The sequence below is a fragment of the Oncorhynchus nerka genome, linkage group LG1, assembly GCF_034236695.1.
Source record: "Oncorhynchus nerka isolate Pitt River linkage group LG1, Oner_Uvic_2.0, whole genome shotgun sequence".
In the NCBI taxonomy this organism is placed as follows: domain Eukaryota; kingdom Metazoa; phylum Chordata; class Actinopteri; order Salmoniformes; family Salmonidae; genus Oncorhynchus; species Oncorhynchus nerka.
Genome location: NC_088396.1, coordinates 18,970,666 through 18,989,942, shown reverse-complemented (window position 1 = coordinate 18,989,942; position 19,277 = coordinate 18,970,666). Strand labels below are relative to the sequence as shown.

Here is a 19,277-nt window from a genome sequence, read left to right as displayed (position 1 = left end):
TCGAAGCATGGCTATTCGAAAATATTTATTCAGATATTGACATTTGATCATTTGTTCCTTCAGTAATTCGTTATCTACTGCACACTAAGGTTATGCAAGAGACAACTCACTGCAAGCTACATGTCGTTAATTACCTGCCTTCAAGACATAAAATATCAGAAACATGACAGTTGATAGGACCCTGCAGATTGCACCACTGGGTCTCCCACTTGTTTACTATGCTAACACAGTTGAAGGTTCCACTTTTGGACCCAAAGTTTACATCCTTATCTATTCATGTTACTCTTTATTAGACGGTACAGCTCGAGGTAGAATGGTGCTATATTATGGCTGCAGTTTGCTGCTGCTTACATTTCTTGCTCTGCCGGGTCTATTGCTCGGGGGCGTGGTATTCCATTGTCCGAGCTGTGCTGCGGAGCGCCAAGCTGCATGTCCTATGCTTGCTACAACCTGCACTGAGATAGTCAGGGAGCCCGGCTGTGGCTGCTGCCCAGTGTGTTCCCGGTTAGAAGGCGAATTCTGCGGCATCTACACACCGCGGTGTTCCACAGGGCTGCATTGTTATCCCACTGCAGATTCAGAATTGCCCTTGGAGCAGCTGGTTCAGGGGTCAGGACGATGCTCACACAAAGTAGACCCGGTACCCAACCTCACTCAAGAGCATCAGGACAAGAGTGGTAAGTAGACTGTCGTAAGAGAAGGTTATCATTATTGTAGGGTTACAAGTATTCTGTGTTATACATGTCTTTAATCGGCCACAAAGGAGTTCACAATATTGAAGTGCATGATATCTGCTGAATGTCATAGGCTGGTATACTGGAGATCTATTGCTTCTCTATATGTTTCCATTAGAAATCAATACCCCAAGTAGTCCCCTTATTAGGTGTAAATGGCAAAACATGTATTTAGAAATAACAAGGATTTGTTCAATGGATCATCATTGATTTCTGGAAATGAATGTTGACATCCGTGGTGTGTTTGGACTAACAGGTAGATCCAAATGCTATTCATCTATTTTTGTCAAACTGCTAACCATGTTTGTCTGATCCTATTTCTCTGTTTTTTTAAACAAAGTAAGTGCATGACAATTTTCCCCCTTTTTTTAATGCCCAAAGCAGAGGTCAAAGATTAATGCTGCCGGCAGTAACTTAGTGCCATCTCACATACAGCATCCCCTTCACATGAGTATTTCCATTTCATGAGCCAGTCAAGTGTAAAAAAGGCACTATTAGGTGCCAGGTGTCTTGTAAGCTTGGGGCTCTCTAAATTATCTTTAATTAGGTAGCATGTCATATTCCTACACATAGCTCCCCCCTCCCCCCTTCATCCATCTCCCTCCCTCCATCATGTGTTTGTTTGATAACTGTTGCTGTTATTGGCATGACATCACATCTTTCAGCAATGGGAAATGCTGTACGAACTCATGTGCTTTCGTACCAAAATAAACGCACAAAATTCAGAGTACATACAGTACACTCAGGATGAACTCATCATTTTCAAGGGATTCTGTGCTTGGGTGGATGTTTGAAGATTTGTCCTCATCTGACTGAGCACACAATGCATAGGCTGGAACTGCATTCAGTCTCTCAAAAACAGTGGGTTCTGACAAAAAGATTCCCAGATTTGGAAGAGCTAATAGTGACTGTCTTTGCATGTTGATTGCAAACAACTACATGTTTGCCTCTTTATTGTCTCGTACTTTCTCTCTTTCTCCTCCTTCTCTATGCATTGTCTGTGAACTGGGATTGCCCTTGTAGCCCCGCAGGTAATGGTGTGCTCACACCCCTACAGGTTGTAGACTTAATTTGACCCATTTCCCACAGCAGGAAAATCATTTAAATTATTGTGTGGATTCTAATTAAATCAGACATTATACAGTGGAAATTACAAACTTTAGAAGCCTTTTTAAACCTCAAAACACTAAAGGTTTGCATTTCTAGCTGTGCAGGACATTTCCTGTAACAATAGGGTGATCACATTAAGATCTAACATCTGTTAGGATAGAGAGGGTGCACTCTGGGTGGCAACTGCATGTTAGTACCTTTATTGAACCCCATTAGCATTAGATTTAACCTGTTCCGAAAGGGAAAGTTACGTGCCTGGAGAACTCTGAGAATTCTGAGCCTTTTAGAGGTCAAAACGGGATGGAGACGAGTTGAAAAGGTCCATTTCCAAACGAATCAAATATGTTATGAAGGCAGAGCTCTTAATAGCAGCTGTACACTGTAGCAACTTGTTAGCATTAGTTAGGCAAGTTATGCACATCATAATCTTGTTCACCAGACTTTCTCCCAATGCTCAGAATGTCTGGTAGACCAAAGCTTCAAACACAGCCTTCATTAGCCCAGTGGCAAGTTCCGGAAAAAGTCCAAATGAAAATAGAAAGTCAGGGAGAAAGTCCAAATGCATATCCATTAACAGTGTGGGGAAGGAACTCTGAAAATATAGTTTTCCAAGCTACCAATTTTTTATCTGGTCACATTAGTTTTTGGTTAAAAAGTTGCTTTTTTTATCATCATGATTTATTTGAACATTAATGTGCAATTGACCAAAAGTAAACCAACTTTCTGAATAGGAAACAAAGGCACGGGAATGCCCCTGTCTGTGTGTGTCAGGGCTAAACCAACATACAGGGAAGGTTTTGGAAACCCTCCAAGGCAGTCGATCATCCCCGTCAGTGGCCCGCTTGCGCCAATAAATACAGTATAATGTAATAATGTCTTTTTTTTTAATCAAGGCTATATAATTGATTTAAAAAAACAGATGGACCCCAAAGCTGTTCATTTGTTAAGTTGATTATTTATCACATGCTTGCTGCACACATATAGCCTATATATAATCTGTTGGGCAGAGACAGCATGCAGCTCTCAAACAACTGGTTGTTGCATGGAGGAAAGCAGTAGGAAAGATGTTCCAAGTTATGATATCTACCAGTAAATGCTAAGGCAAGAATAGGTATGCAAACCAGGTATTACTGGTGATGTATAATGAATACTGATGATGCACAATTTAGTCCTGCAAAGCTACAGGACTGTTTTGCTCGTACAGACTGGAATGTTCCGGGACTCTTCTGATGGCATTGAGGAGTACACCACAGCAGTCACTGGCTTCATCAATAAGTGCATCGATGACATCACCACCACAGTGACCGTAAGTACATACCCCAACCAGAAGCCATGGATTACAGGAAAAATCCGCACTGAGCTCTAAAGGGTAGAGCTTCTGCTTTCAAGGAGCGGGACTCCAACCTGGAAGCCTTTAAGAAATCCCACTATGCCCCCAGAGGAACCATCAAACAGACAAAGTGTCAATACAGGACTAAGACTAAATCATACTACACCATCTCTGACTCTCGTGGCAGGGCTTGCAAACTATTACAGACTACAAAGGGAAGCACAGCCACGAGCTGCCCAGTGACATGAACCTACCAGACAAGCTAAATTACCGTTCCGGACGACTGTGTGATCAAGCTCTCCCTAGCCGATGTGAGTAAGACCTTTAAACAGGTCAACATTCACAAGGCTGCAGGGCCAGACGGTTTACCAGGACGTGTACTCCGAGCATGTGCTGACCAACTGGCAAGTGTCTTTACTGACATTTTCAACCTGTCCCTGACTTAGTCTGTAATACCAACATGTTTCAAGCAGACCACCATAGTCCCTGTGCCGAAATTAACACTAAGGTAACCTGCCAAAATGATTACCGACCTGTAGCACTCACGTCTGTAGCCATGAAGTGCTTTGAAAGGCTGGTCATGGCTCACATCAACACCATTATCCCAGAAACCCTAGACCCACTCCATAGCTACAATACATCATCGCCAATGTTATGTTGAAAGACCAAGAAATGTTCATTATCAAAGGCTTGTTTTTTCCCCCCAACTCAAACATCCACACATTTCGTGAGTCAACATTAGCATCACAAACACAACTGTCATTCCTTTAGACAATTTCGTAGATAGCACGGTGGTGCAGGATGTTTGGGGCTTGGGATAACTCAACTACGGTAAGTGAAGAGGAACAAACAACAATAACTGCCATATATTGATCATAACACATACACATACACATCAAACCACACCCTCAAGATTCAAATCTAGTTTTTTTTTAGGAGAAAAACCGAGGTGAAATCAGTTCAGACCCCTGTCAGTGTTTATATGCGCAATTAGCCTGGGGATGATGTTAGGCACATCATTACTATTCCATGATGATGATTTTGGGACTCTTTGTATCTCTACTTGTGAGTTGTTGCTAGCTTTTTAGCATAAGTTAGACACATTGCAATTGACACAAAATCTATGGAGGTTGACTGATATGACACATTTGACTGTGATTCCTTTTGGAATAAGTACTAAGTCACAAGACTAGACCTCATGTCCTTTGGGAGCAGAGAACTTGAGCTGGAAGAAGAAGCAAACCATCATATTTTTGGGCTCCCTGCTTCGACAAAACCTACACAATAATTTGACTGTTTGCCAACTGAACTTGTTTGAAGAGGTTTAGCCGTAAGTGAAAGGAACCATCACAAGGTACGGCCATTATCTTGGCAGAAGAAAAAAGGTGTGATTTGCAACCTATTTACCACATTTTGAGCACAGTCATACTGTAAATGACAACCAATGTCCAAAAGAACGATACCGTTTTAATTGACATTGTAAATACTGTATATCACTAATTCAGACAGCTGTGAAAGCATGTTCAGTAGCATTCTCAAAGCCAAGGTTCACATAACTTTCTAACATGCAGTTGCTATGCTGCCAAGATGGGATCAACACTAGTGTTTCAAAGTAAAACTAACAAGCTGACGGTTGTTGGCTGAAACTTGTATAATTTTCTGAAATTTGGAATTTCAATAGCTACTGCCACAAAGCATTCAATCTGTCCAGAACTCTGAACGCTATACTCTCTACTGCTGTGGACATTTTAACCAGAGTGGACAGTAAGCCATTCCGTACATTTTGAGGAGAAGCATACTAAGTAAAGTAATAAAAAATGGTATATAAATACACACAAAATTAGATTTGAATACCCCCTCTCTCATTCTCTCATCCTCTCTCGCTCTCTGTCTCTCAATTCAATTTAAGGGCTTTATTGGCATGTTAAACATATGTTAACATTGCCAAAGCAGGTGAACTAGATAATAAACTAAAGTGAAAAAATCTCTCTCTCTCTCTCTCTCTCTCTCTCTCTCTCTCTCTCTCTCTCTCTCTCTCTCTCTCTCTCTCTCTCTCTCTCTCTGAATACTGTTTGAATACCTTTGTCAAGTCAATGGGTTGCTCTCCCTCCTGGGAGTGGTTTACTGTCTTAGAGCTGCATTCCTCTGTTTGTGTCTCCCTAATTACAGATAAGAGTTAGTGGAGTGACACACACACACACACACACACACACACACACACACACACACACACACACACACACACACACACACACACACACACACACACACACACACACACACACACACATGCACAAACACACACATGCTCACACAGTGCCCCCAGGAGGTAGTTCACCTCCACTGAGAAGGCAGGCAGAAAGTCCTTACTCAGCAAGACAACCAGGCTAAAAGTGCTTCCATACTATTCCGTGCTCGCTTCCCATGATAGGGAGTAATGTTCTGATCCATAGTCAACAATTCTGCACCAGTGTTCTCTATAAGAATAGAAAAATTAAGCTAAATTATAAACAGCGTTTCGGGTTTTCAAAACTGAGTGATTAGGAAATGAGTGTAACTATATCAGAATGTAGACGTTTTGTAATTCTGAGCCCTCCTGAAAAATACCCCATATCCATTGTTGGGCCAATTCAGCCTGATTTTAGTGAACCGAGAGTGATGCTACAAAAGGGTAGTGTGAAAGACAGTAACTGGGAGCAGCTTCTGTTGTAATACAGATAACGCTTTGCCAATGATGATAAAACTTCAGGTGGACCAAACAAAGATTAACAGTTGGGTACAACTTTATCCACCACCACAATTGTTTTATTTTTTATAATTATATATATTTTTACAGATAGAAGAGAAACAGTGTAAAAGACAGGTGGGACTGGGATTCAATCTCTCTCAGCTAGAGGCTCATATATAGTGCCTTCATAAGGTTTGCATACCTCTTGACTTGAGTCCACATTTTGTTTTGTTACAGACTGAATTCAAAATTGATCAAATGTATGCTTTTTCTCACCCATCTACTCTCAGTACCACATAATGACAAAGTGAAAACAAATGTTTAGAAATTATTTTGTGCATTTTGTGAAAATTAAATACAGAAATGTCTAATTTACATACGTACATGTTTCAAACAGACCACCTGCCTAAATGATTACCACCCGTAGCACTCACGTTGGTAACCATGAAGTGCTTTGAAAGGCTGGTCATGGCTCACATCAACACCATCATGCTGGAAACCCTAGACCCACTCCAATTCTCAATTGCAATCCACACTGCCCTTTCCTACCTGGATAAAAGGAACCCCTATGTGAGAATGCTGTTCATTGACTAGAGCTCAGCGTTTACCACCATAGTACCCACAAAGTGCATCACTAAGCTAAGGACCCTGGGACTAAACACCTCCCTCTGCAACTGGATCCTGTACTTCCTGACGGGCCTCCCCCAGGTGGTAATGGTAGGCAACAACACATCTGCCACGCTGATACTCAACACTGGGGCCCCTTAGGGGTGCGTGCTTAGTCCCCCCCTGTACTCCATGTTCTCCCATGACTGCGTGGTCAAGCACGACTCCAACACCATCATTCATTTTGCTGATGACGGTGGCAGGCCTGATCACTGACAATGAGGAGACAGCCTATAGGGAGGAGGTCAGAGACCTGGCAGTGTGGTGCCAGGACAACAACTTCTCCCTCAATGTGAGCAAAACAAAGTGATCGTGGGCTATAGGAAAAGGAAGGCTGAACAGGCCCCCATTAACATTGACGGGGCTGAAGTGGAGCGTGTCGAGAGTTTCAAGTTCCACCAACAAACTAACATGGTCCAAACACACCAAGACAGTTGTGAAGAGAGCACGGCAACACCTTTTCCCTCTCAGGAGACTGAAAATATTTTTAATGAGTCCCCAGATCCCAGATTTTTTAAATGCTTTTCGGCGAAAGCATGAGAAGCTATTATCTGATAGCATGCAACGCCCCGAAATACCTGAAGGGGACATAAACAAAATAATTAGCATAGCCGGCGCTACACAAAACGCAGAAATAAAATATAAAACATTCATTACCTTTGACGATCTTCTTTGTTGGCACTCCTAGATGTCCCATAAACATCACTATTGGGTCTTTTTTTTTTCGATTAAATCGGTCCATATATACCCTAAATATCGATCTATGAAGAGTGTGTGATCCAGGAAAAAACACCGTTTTAAAACGCAACGTCATTTTTTTAAATTAAAAAAGTCCACGATAAACTTTCACAAAACACTTCGAAATACTTTTGTAATCCAACTTTAGGTATTAGTAAACGTTAATAATCTATCAAATTGATCACGGGGCGATGTGTATTCAATAGCTCCACGTCTTGAAATCATGTTCGGAAATTTCTCATCCAAAACATCCTGTCGGAGACCGGAAGGAATGGGCTCTCTCTCACTCGTTTGACCAAGAAACAAAGCCCAGGCAATTGACAAGACTGGCGACATCGTGTGGAAGCTGTAGGACTTGCAATCTCAGCCCCATGTAATTTGCTTTCCAATAGACAATACATGCAAGTGGCGCATTGATATATTTTCCAGATTTTGGTGATCAGTTTTTCTTGCGCTTTTCGATGAAACACACGTTATGTTATAGTCACAGCCGTGATTTAACCAGTTTTAGAAACGTCAGAGTGTTTTCTATCCACACATACTAATCATATGCATATACTATATTCCTGGCACGCTGAAATGTTGCGCGATTTTTAACAGAATGTTTCGAAAAAGTAGGGGGTAGACTTAACAGGTTTAAGAACAAATTCTTATTTACAGTGATGGCCTACCCAGCCGCACCAATGTGTCGGAGGAAACACTGTACAACTGCCGACCGTGTCAGCGTGCACTGTGCCCAGCCCACCACAGGAGTTGCTAGAACGCGATGGGACAAGGACACCCCAGCCGGCCAAACCCTCCCCTAACGCGGGCCAATTGTGCGTCGCCTCATAGGTCTCCCGGTCGGAGCCGGCATCGACACAGCCCGGGATTGAACCCGGATATGTATATGCGGGGTACAGAGATGAGGTAGTCGTTCTAAACTATATTATTGCAAGAAGAGTCCATGCAACCTATTATGTGTGACTTGTTAAAGCATAGTTTTACTCCGGAATTTATTTAGGCTTGCCATAACAAAGGCAATGAAAATACTTTTCGACTCAAGATATTTCAGTTTTTAATTTCAAAATAATTTGTATAGATTTTTTTTATTTTTAAATCCACTTTGCCATGATGGGGTATTATGTGTAGGCCAGTGGCAAAAACATATATAAATGTAATCCATTTTAAATTCTGTGGAAAAAGACAAGGAGTGTGAATACTTTCTGAAGGCACCGTATGTGCTGAGGGCTTTGATTTTAACAACACAACTAATCTTAGGCACCATCTCTCATCATTATTTACAACCTGTAGTACATACAAACTGTCAGCAATAAGATTATAGTCCCGACCACTTCTGAGACTCACTGCCCAGCAGGAGAAGTGACATCAGTGTGTGAGACACATACTGTACCAGCAGGATGGTGCCTTGAGGAAGCCAATGTGAATCTTTGTCTTCCAAAGATAACACATTGTTTACAGAAACCTGTCATTAGAAACATAGTGCTTTGAAAGCTCCTTTGGGATTAATTAAAGGAGAGCAAACAATTGTGTGTGTATCTATGGGTGTGGGTGTATGTGTTCTGTCGACCCTGAGAGTCTATAAAGGGAACATTTTCTTTAGCAATCATTTTCTCTTTGTTTGGAACGAGTTTCCGGTGCAGTAAAACTTTTTATGTGCAGATATCCTTGGTTGTATTCGGGGGATGTACACTCTTAGAATAAAAGGTTCCAAAATGGTTCTGTGGCTGTCCCAATAGGATAACTATTCTTGGTTCCATGTAGAACCCTCTTTGAAAACAGTTCTACAAGGAACCCAAAAGGGTTCTAATTGGAACCAAAAGGTGTTCTTCATAGGGTTCTTCTATGGGGACAGCCGAAGAACCCTTTTTGGTTCTAGATACAGTATCACTTTTTTTCTAAGAGTGCACTAAGTCTTTGTTTATTTGTGTGTGTGTGTGTGTGTGTGTGTGTGTGTGTGTGTGTGTGTGTGTGTGTGTGTGTGTGTGTGTGTGTGTGTGTGTGTGTGTGTGTGTGTGCGTGCATGCAGGATCTATAGAGGAGCTGCAGGGCACTGAGGGCCCCCCTCAGAAGAAGCCGACCAAAGACGCCAGCCCTTGGATGTGGTCCAAACAGAAGGCTTTGAGGCAGGCCCAGAACGAGCTCAAGACCAAGATGAAGGCCAACAACCGCCCTGAGGAACCTAGGACCCAGCGGGCCACTCAGGTCAGGACAAACCATTCCAAAAATAAATAAAAATCCATTTTTGTTCACATCCGCTTTCCGAGAGATACAGTTCAGAAACTTGATGAGCAATTAGTATTATGACACTACATAGCTTAGAATGGCTAAACTTAGGGCCTCCTGAGTTGTGCAGCGGTCTAAGGCACTGCTTCGCAGTGCTTGAGACGTCACTACAGAACCGGGTTTGATACCGGACTTTGTCGCAGCGGGAGACCTATAAGGCGACGCACAATTGGCCCAGCATCATCTGGGTTAGGGGAGGGTTTGGCCGGCCGAGATGTCCTTGTCCAATCGCACTCTAGCAACTGTGGCGTGCCGGGAGCATGAACGCTAACACGGTCGCCAGTTGTACCGTGTTTCCTCCGAAACATTGGTTTGGCCGGGTTAAGCGAGCAGTGTGTCAAGAAGCTGTGTGGCTTGGCAGGGCCGTGTTTCGGAAAATGCATGGCTCTTGACCTTCGCCTCTCCCGAGTCTGTATGGGAGTTGCAGCGATGGGTCAGGACTGTAACTAACAATTGGATATCATGAAATTGGGTAGAAAAACATGGATTTGGGTAGGGTCAACTGATCCTAGAGCCTCCCAACCTTTCTAAACACGCTGTTGTGTAAATTGATCACAGTTCTGAAAGTGGTATCTGTAAATCCACTATATGCAATTGATTGAATACTGGCCTTAATGACCCAGGTTGGTATTTGGTATGGCAGTACCCTCTTCCGTACACACACAAAGACACAATCTTTATATATTTATATGTGTTGACAGATTGTCATTTATTTACATAGACCACTGAAGGCCAATATTCTTATACATTTATTTTAATACTTACTTAATACTTTAATACTGTTTACAAAATACTATCAAATAAGTCGCTCTGGATAAGAGCGTCTGCTAAATGACTTAAATGTAATGTAAATGTATTGGCAGTATTTTCACCATCAATCAGTAGAAATATTAGAGCTAAGTTGAATTGTGTTAAATTTGCACACTGCCAACAAACAGCACTCATTCAACAGTGTTTATGTGCTTCATTCAAGATCACGTGGCTTACAAGGACAACCTTGTTATTAGTTGACTAACACAACCCTAGTTAGCCCTAAATTAATTTCCCAAACAACCCATTGTCGTCCGGTTCATGTGAACTTTGTTTAAAGCAAAAATATGTGGCATGCTAATAAGCGTGGCCCCCGGGGCCCACAGAGAAGAGCCATAAGTGTTCCGACCTAGGAAACAATCATATACATGCCCAGATCTTCTCCCTCATTTAACTCTATGTATTGCCACAAAACACAAAATAAGCGAGGGAAACACAATTGATGAGACCATTAGAGACAACAATGGATATACTAATGCAGTAAATGGGGGTAGGCAAATGGGGGAGTCAGTTCTGGGGGTTGGTAAGTTGTGTTCCAGCCTGGGGTTTGGTGAAATGGAGTGTTAAAGATGGGTTTCCTGTTAATGTGAGTGTTTGGAGTTTGAGGTAGATATAGTGAGATCATTATTTACTCCATCTAGAAATGAGATGTCTTGCTCAGTTAAAAGTTTGTTTTTTCTACATCCTCCTTCCCTCAATAGAATGTGTGGGAACTTAGCATCCATATGTTATTGTAAGGTCCAGATAAGCACCCTGGAGGGTCATGCCCCCCTCTTGTCCCGGACCAAACCATTGGAGGACACACTGATCCACAGTCCTCAACACACCCCTCAGCTCTGTCACACTGTGCACCCGTCTTACATTTCAATCACGTATTTAAGGGAAAGGAAAGGTGGATACCTAGTCAGTTGTACAACTGAATGCCTTCTGAATGCCTTCCGCATTTAACCCAACCCCTTAAGGCAGGTGCGGGGGGCTGCCTTAATCGACATCCACATCTTTGACGCCCGGGGAACAGTGGGTTAACTGCCTTGCTCAGGGGCAGAACAACATATTTTTTTACCTTGTCAGCTCGGGGACTCGATCCAGCAGCCTTTCAGTTACTGGCTCAACGCTATGTACGGGATGGTGCTGAGTTGAAGGTGTATTAGTTCAACAGTCAGCATTTTGTCTGTGCTTTTCAGAGCCTTTGTCAACAGGAGATGGCCAAGGTGCTGGAAGAGATCTCCAAGATGACCTTCCATGACAACAGGGAACCGCTGGAGGATCTGTACGAGCTCAACTTCCCCAATTGTGACAGAAGGGGCCAATACAATCTCAAACAGGTGAGCCTCTAATCATTGATAAGGTCAATGCAATATACTGCAGCCTCACAGCATATTGGTCAGTGTTGATTTTTCAGTGTAACATTTCTAAAAGAATCAAAGTGTTGATGTTAATAACCAGTGTTGACTGTGAGATTGTGATTGTGTCTGTTTTACTCTGTGGAGAGTAAAACATTTCTATCAAAACTATGGCCATCATTATCATTATCCCCAGCATGCTGTTCTGCAGCTCGATTTTTGCATGTACATTAATTGATACATTCATCTTATGCTACACAAAGATAAATAACTGACTACTCTCAGTTAGGTAGATTTATTGCACCCATTACTGAAATGGTTGTTCTAGTTTAAATGGTTTAGGTAGTCCCCTTTATCAATATTCCCAACCCTGAGTGTCATTAAGGAATGCAGATTTTGGTTGAATAAAAATGCCAACTGTTGGATGTCATAACTCTGTCTGGATTCCAATAGGAATTACATATCACTTCGCAAGTCAGCATAATGCGACTTGCAGGCCTGATGTGGCCTGTAAACCAGTAGGTTCCTAACAACCCTATATTGGGGTAAACATGGGCATCAAAGTAAGGCCTTATGATATTATTCATCTGTAGATATTGGTTGAAGCTCAATGTTAAATTAAAATGTACTTACTACGCCAATATTGTTGATGAAATTTGCAAATCACCTTGATTGTAGGTACGCACTCCCTGCCCCTGGTCATGAGCCATCTGGCCATTTCCGAGAACCGGATTTTCATGAGGGTTGTCAGCATTTGGATGACCCCCCCCCCCCCCCCACCTAGCTCAATATCGCGCTATTGGATAAGAACGAGACTACAGCATCCATAAAGTTAGACTTGCCACCTTTCGGACTGAATACATTTTAGGGGCAACAGTTTTGATTCAATTTATAATTTATCTGTTTCAAGTGCCAAATAGATAAGCAATGATGTGCTATATTTTTGTAGCATTTCTGACAATACTAATATATTTTTCAACCGAATCTCAGAATTCTAACACTGAACAACTCGGTTGCTCAGTAAGCTGCTGCTTCACCAGGCTGCCAGTCATCAGAAGTGTATTTATTTGTTTATTTATTTGTTTATTTGATTCCCCATTAGCTTTTGCAGAGGCTGCAGCTATTCGTCATGGGGTCCATAAAAAACAGTAACACTGATATGGCCGAAGACAACTTCCCTCGAGGGACAACGCATTGTATATATGTGATGTTAGAGAAGCTTCCATTGAAGAACACTTTGGGTTCTATTGGATAAATAACTCTCCAACCATGTGATGGCAGGTAATGTAAAGCCAAAACAAGTGAGTTTCTTCAATACCAATGTATGATTTTACATTTACATTTAAGTCATTTAGCAGACGCTCTTATCCAGAGCGACTTACAAATTGGTGCGTTCACCTTATGACATCCAGTGGATCAGCCACTTTACAATAGTGCATCTAAATCTTTTAAGGGGGGTGAGAAGGATTACTTTATCCTATCCTAGGTATTCCTTAAAGAGGTGGGGTTTCAGGTGTCTCCGGAAGGTGGTGATTGACTCCGCTGTCCTGGCGTCGTGAGGGAGTTTGTTCCACCATTGGGGGGCCAGAGCAGCGAACAGTTTTGACTGGGCTGAGCGGGAACTGTACTTCCTCAGTGGTAGGGAGGCGAGCAGGCCAGAGGTGGATGAACGCAGTGCCCTTGTTTGGGTGTAGGGCCTGATCAGAGCCTGGAGGTACTGAGGTGCCGTTCCCCTCACAGCTCCGTAGGCAAGCACCATGGTCTTGTAGCGGATGCGAGCTTCAACTGGAAGCCAGTGGAGAGAGCGGAGGAGCGGGGTGACGTGAGAGACCTTGGGAAGGTTGAACACCAGACGGGCTGCAGCGTTCTGGATGAGTTGTAGGGGTTTAATGGCACAGGCAGGGAGCCCAGCCAACAGCGAGTTGCAGTAATCCAGACGGGAGATGACAAGTGCCTGGATTAGGACCTGCGCCGCTTCCTGTGTGAGGCAGGGTCGTACTCTGCGGATGTTGTAGAGCATGAACCTACAGGAACGGGCCACCGCCTTGATGTTAGTTGAGAACGACAGGGTGTTGTCCAGGATCACGCCAAGGTTCTTAGCGCTCTGGGAGGAGGACACAATGGAGTTGTCAACCGTGATGGCGAGATCATGGAACGGGCAGTCCTTCCCGGGAGGAAGAGCAGCTCCGTCTTGCCGAGGTTCAGCTTGAGGTGGTGATCCGTCATCCACACTGATATGTCTGCCAGACATGCAGAGATGCGATTCGCCACCTGGTCATCAGAAGGGGGAAAGGAGAAGATTAATTGTGTGTCGTCTGCATAGCAATGATAGGAGAGACCATGTGAGGTTATGACAGAGCCAAGTGACTTGGTGTATAGCGAGAATAGGAGAGGGCCTAGAACAGAGCCCTGGGGGACGCCAGTGGTGAGAGCGCGTGGTGAGGAGACAGATTCTCGCCACGCCACCTGGTAGGAGCGACCTGTCAGGTAGGACGCAATCCAAGCGTGGGCCGTGCCGGAGATGCCCAACTCGGAGAGGGTGGAGAGGAGGATCTGATGGTTCACAGTATCGAAGGCAGCCGATAGGTCTAGAAGGATGAGAGCAGAGGAGAGAGAGTTAGCTTTAGCAGTGCGGAGCGCCTCCGTGATACAGAGAAGAGCAGTCTCAGTTGAATAATAATAATAATGATCAATAACATCAAATGCAGCACTGTAATCTAACAATACAGCTCCAAATATAATCTTACTATCAATTTATTTTCACTAATAATTTGTCATCTGAGTCAGTCAGTATAAGTTGATTGCCCTTCTCTATGTGTATGCTGAGAGTCAGTAGTGAACTTGTTCTCTGAAAAATAGCATTGCATTTGGTCAAACACAATTCTCTCCTTCAGTTTACTAAGAACAGGCAGCAAAATGATTGGGAAGCTGTTAGAGCCAGCAAAGGGTGCTTTACTATTTTTAGGCAGTGGAATTACTTCAAATCAAATTCTTTCACCTCTCCCACACTAACTTGACCAAATTCAAAACAGCAATCCTTCTCTTTCGTTGTTAGATGTTTTTTAGCAAAATATGGTGGTTCATCGTTTCGATGTTGTAACTTCACTTTTGAGTTTTACCACTTTACCAAGGAAATAGTAATTGAAATGATTGGCAATAGCTAAAGGACTCATCCATTTCAATGAACGATGTAAATGAATTGGGTTTTCCTCGCATGGTATAATTCAAGGTACTCCAAAGTATTTTTAGATTGTGTTTTATGTCATTTATCATGGTTTTGTAATATCATTTATTCTTCATTTTGGTAGGTTTAGGTGCAACATTCCTCCATTTACAGTTTGTTAACCAATCAGCTGAGCAGCATGACTTGTTTGCCACCTCTTTTCCATAATTTCTTTGAACCATACCATTTTTGTTATTCATCATCAATCCAGAGGGCGCTAAGAGTTCTCACAGTTATTTTCTTAACGGGTGCATACTTGTCAACCATGGGCACAAATACGTTGATAAATACCTCCAGTGCTGTATCCATATTCACTTCCTCATACACATCAGATCAACATAAATTATTTTAACAAAAGAGTCCTAAGAAAACATTTTGTAAGATCTCTTATAAATTGCTTTAGGCCCAACCTTTGGCACGTTGGCTTTCCTTGTTATTGGCCATAACATCGTGGCACTACAGCCAATGGGAACTGGAAAATGCAGTAGCATGCTAGTAGATACCCATAGACTTCCAGTCATTGTGCTAACGCTAGTTAGCATTGGCTCTCGAAACTACCTCTAACTTCTTTCATACTGGACATCCCAAAGTATCCCTTTAATGATTCATGATATAGCCTGGTGAAGTGGTTTTATGCACTCACTGAATGGAAGCTGAAAATTATGAATGTTTTACTCTGCTAGTCTTGGAAAGAAATTATGAGTTCTCACTGTCCGAGACAGAGTCAAGGCCAAGTAAAAATGTATATGACACAGAGACAAGATCAAGACATTCAATATGTGGTCTTTAGACCGGACTCGGGTACTACAACACCGATATTTAGGCTTGGAATGACATGTGGCCCATTGTTTACCTTATCATCAATGACATGTGGCCCATTGTTTACCTTGTCACCTAGCAACAACATGGGTGTTTCAAAGAGCTGTCATTCAAGGCGAGCTCATGATTATAAGCTCCCTGCCCACTCAGCCTGTTCGTTCAGGCTCCCTGATAGTTACAGATAAGAGAAAAGGTCAAATTTCTTCAGTTCTGAGCATTTAAATAGCATAAAAATATTATGGGTGATGTTTTGGTAATTTAAAGGCTATTTTTACTTGGGAAATAAGATGACTGTGCAGGACCATTAACTCAACTCATACTGTTAAAAAGGGTCGTATAATCTGCACGCACACACTGTACACAAGCACACACACATGCACGCACACACATTTATTTCAAGAATACCTTGAAAGGCAGAGTCAGTGGGTAGAGGCCCAGCAGGAAAGTATGCCCCCTTTATCCACCACCATCCCTCACACACACTCTCACCCGCCCCATGCCTGAGAATGGGGCGATTTTTGTCAACATGGGGGCGACAGCGTCTGTATCCAGAGTTACAAGGTAATAAAACTGTTTTCAGGCAGACCTTGGGAAGATTTCCACACTAAGTCGAAACAATGTTTCCCAATGAGGCTTTTCCCAGTTTCCTCTGCAAGCTTGTCTTTGCTGCTGGAAGGACCCACTTATTTTTAGAATGTGGTCAAAACAATGATATGACATATCTGCATCCTGAAAATGCTTCATCTTGGCATCTGTGTGAGGTAAAATGAGGACAGGGGAGAAAGAGAGTGAGAGAGAGAGAGAGGCAAATGAGGGCATTGTTTTGATGACAAAACTCTTTGGTTCCCAGGGCTCAAAAAACACTGCACCTCCAACAACACTTAATCGTTCGGTAATCATTTTGTTCCTCTCGCAATTACTGTAACTGTCACTTTTTGTTCTTTCTCATTGAAGGAAAAAATGGAAAGTGTGTTTTTTTTCTTTCTCCTCCCCTAAGGCCCTGTCCCCGTGGTCCTTTCTTGCGTGGCCTAAGAAGTGTCCAGTTAAATCAGTTCAATTATAACCTCATTCTCGGGATAGGGGGGAAGGGTCTCAACAGGGGGTCCGAGGCCAGCTAGCATGCTGGAGGGGACAGAGGGGGGATGGGAGGATGGGGAGGTGGGAATGTCCCGAGGATGGGCTGTTATTGCGGGTGGGAGCCCTACCCATCCACCTCATCTCAGCCAATCCAAATTCAAACGCCCTCTTGTTATGCCGCCTACGCCCCCAACAAACGCCCCATCTATGACTGTATCCAGTGCCTCATTAAACCCCCACCTTTCCCCCCTCACCCCCTACCCTTCTCTCTCATTTCCCCCTCGTGTGTTCCAGTGCCACATGTCCACCCACGGTCAGCGAGGCGAGTGCTGGTGCGTTAACCCCTTCACGGGTGTCCAGATCACCCAGTCCACGAAGGTGCGGGGGGACCCCAAATGCAGCCAGTATGTGGAGGAGCAGGAGATGGCGACTGGGACACTGCCCACTGTTGTCCTCCATATGGCAGAGACATAGCAGAGCTTCACCCACATCCAGATATCCCCGACGGTGGAAAGGTCCAACTTGACTGACAGCTGATATTGTTGTCATGTGCATGGGTTTCTTTCCTATGCAGCCTACACGTTTTTGTTTAGGTGTGTGTATAGGGGGGGTGTTGTCTTTATATGTTTATGTGTGTGTATAGGGGGGTGGGCTGTTGTCTTTATATGTTTATGTGTGCGTGAGAGGGACAGATAACGAGTACTTCTCTTGTCTTAGGACAGGTCTCCCGTGTGAAAAAGATTTGCGCAAATCAAGATGTTCGATAAAAGGGGTGTGAGAGCAAGGCAAGGATATTATCCATGCTACAATCCAAAGCAGGTTTCATGAATATGTATTTACTGTGTGGGCATACGCACTGTGCGCGCGTGTGTACCTGCCTGCTTGATTGCTCGTGTGCGTGCGTGTGTCTGCATATGTGTGTGTGTGTGTGTTTGACTGGCTGTGTCCCCTGCTATTCATAGGGCTAGGTGCTGCGAGTAGCTTGGATGCCGGAGCTAACACTATGCTAATCACGGGGCTGTCACTGCATCTGGTTCAATTGGTGTATCAGGCGGCATATAACCTCCCATTTATGCAGCTGCTTGCCTTCCATGCCACGTTCCATATCTATTTATTCAACCTTTCTCTCATCACACTAGTCAATATGTGTGGTGGACTAACAAAGCCTCACATTAAGCCCTTGACATATAGAAGATCCGTACCAAACTAACGAACCATGGGTGACACTTCATTTTGGTGTCTACATCTGTTGTTAGTGCATCATTCCAATGATGATGATGTACTTACACGCTAATGCTAGTTTGAATGGTTGGAAACACTTTACCTTAATAACCTATACCGCCACACTCTATTACCAACGCTATTACACAGCAGTTCCTATGTAACTACAATGTTGTTACTACAGTTACTACTGTGTAGTTACATAGGTAGGCTACAGAAGCAACTTAAGGTACTCTGCTACCAAATTGTTACGTGTTAATCGAAGTGTTCCGAGATTTCTGCAGGGTAACTGTAATGTTAATGATTTGTCTTCTTCAATACACATTCTTCTGTCCTCTCCTCGTTCTGATAAACAGTCTCATGTTTTTGTTATTAATATAGCTCTGATATTCAGAGAAATAGCCTGTGCATGGATGGATCCTGTTGGTCCCTCACATCAACAAGGTTAAGTCATTTATGTTCAGATAACTTTCATCTTTTGAGTATTCCTTGATTAGTTCATCAAATGTAGGTACATCTCTTGTTGAATAAAATGTCTGAATAAAATGTACCCAACCAAGCTCTGTCTCTCTCTCTCTCTCTTCTATTATTTTCTACTCTGCCTTCTTCTTTATCCTTCACCTCATGTGTCCTCTCCCTCTTGTTGATCCTCCAGAATTCTGACCCCCTCCTCTCTCCCTTTCTCCAATCTATCCATCTTCTGCACTCTCTTCGTCCACTCCTCCCACCTCTCTACCAATGTTGTACCATGATGACACCAGTCTGCAGTGGAATTGGGGTGGTGGTTTGTGTGTGTCTCTTTGCCCTCTGGTACTGTCATGCATCCTGCCCATGTGGTGACGTCCCTGGCAAAGGGTGGTGGGGGTGGTCGAAGGGAAAGGTGTATGGGGATCGGTGGTGGTTTGTAGAAGGGGGGTGTTGGAGGAAAGGGTGAATGGGGGTCGGGTCGGCGGGTGGTGGTTTGAAAAAGGGGGTGTGGGGGGGTGTTGCGGGTTACTAATGAAGTGTTGACAGTGGTGAGAGATTAGAACCCAGGGCTGACATTGACAAATGTGATACTAAGTGGGTTAAAGTGTCTATAAATAAACATAGGTTCCCAAATGTATGTCTGCTATGCCAACGCTGAGGCCTGGCTGCTACACCTCCAGTCCACACACTGCTAGGCAGAGGGCGAACAGAGAGAAGGGAGGTG

General features: G+C 43.4%; 1 protein-coding gene across 1 annotated transcript; it reads left to right on the top strand.

The window, feature by feature from the left end:
• Positions 1-307: 307 nt before the first annotated feature.
• Positions 308-18,635, top strand: LOC115109911 (insulin-like growth factor-binding protein 2-B). Its single transcript, XM_029635193.2, has 4 exons — positions 308-677; positions 9,336-9,511; positions 11,587-11,727; positions 17,159-18,635. Exons 1-4 carry the CDS (start codon positions 314-316, stop codon positions 17,336-17,338), a joined length of 861 nt encoding a protein of 286 aa, XP_029491053.1. The 5' UTR covers positions 308-313; the 3' UTR covers positions 17,339-18,635.
• The last annotated feature ends 642 nt before the right edge of the window (positions 18,636-19,277 follow it).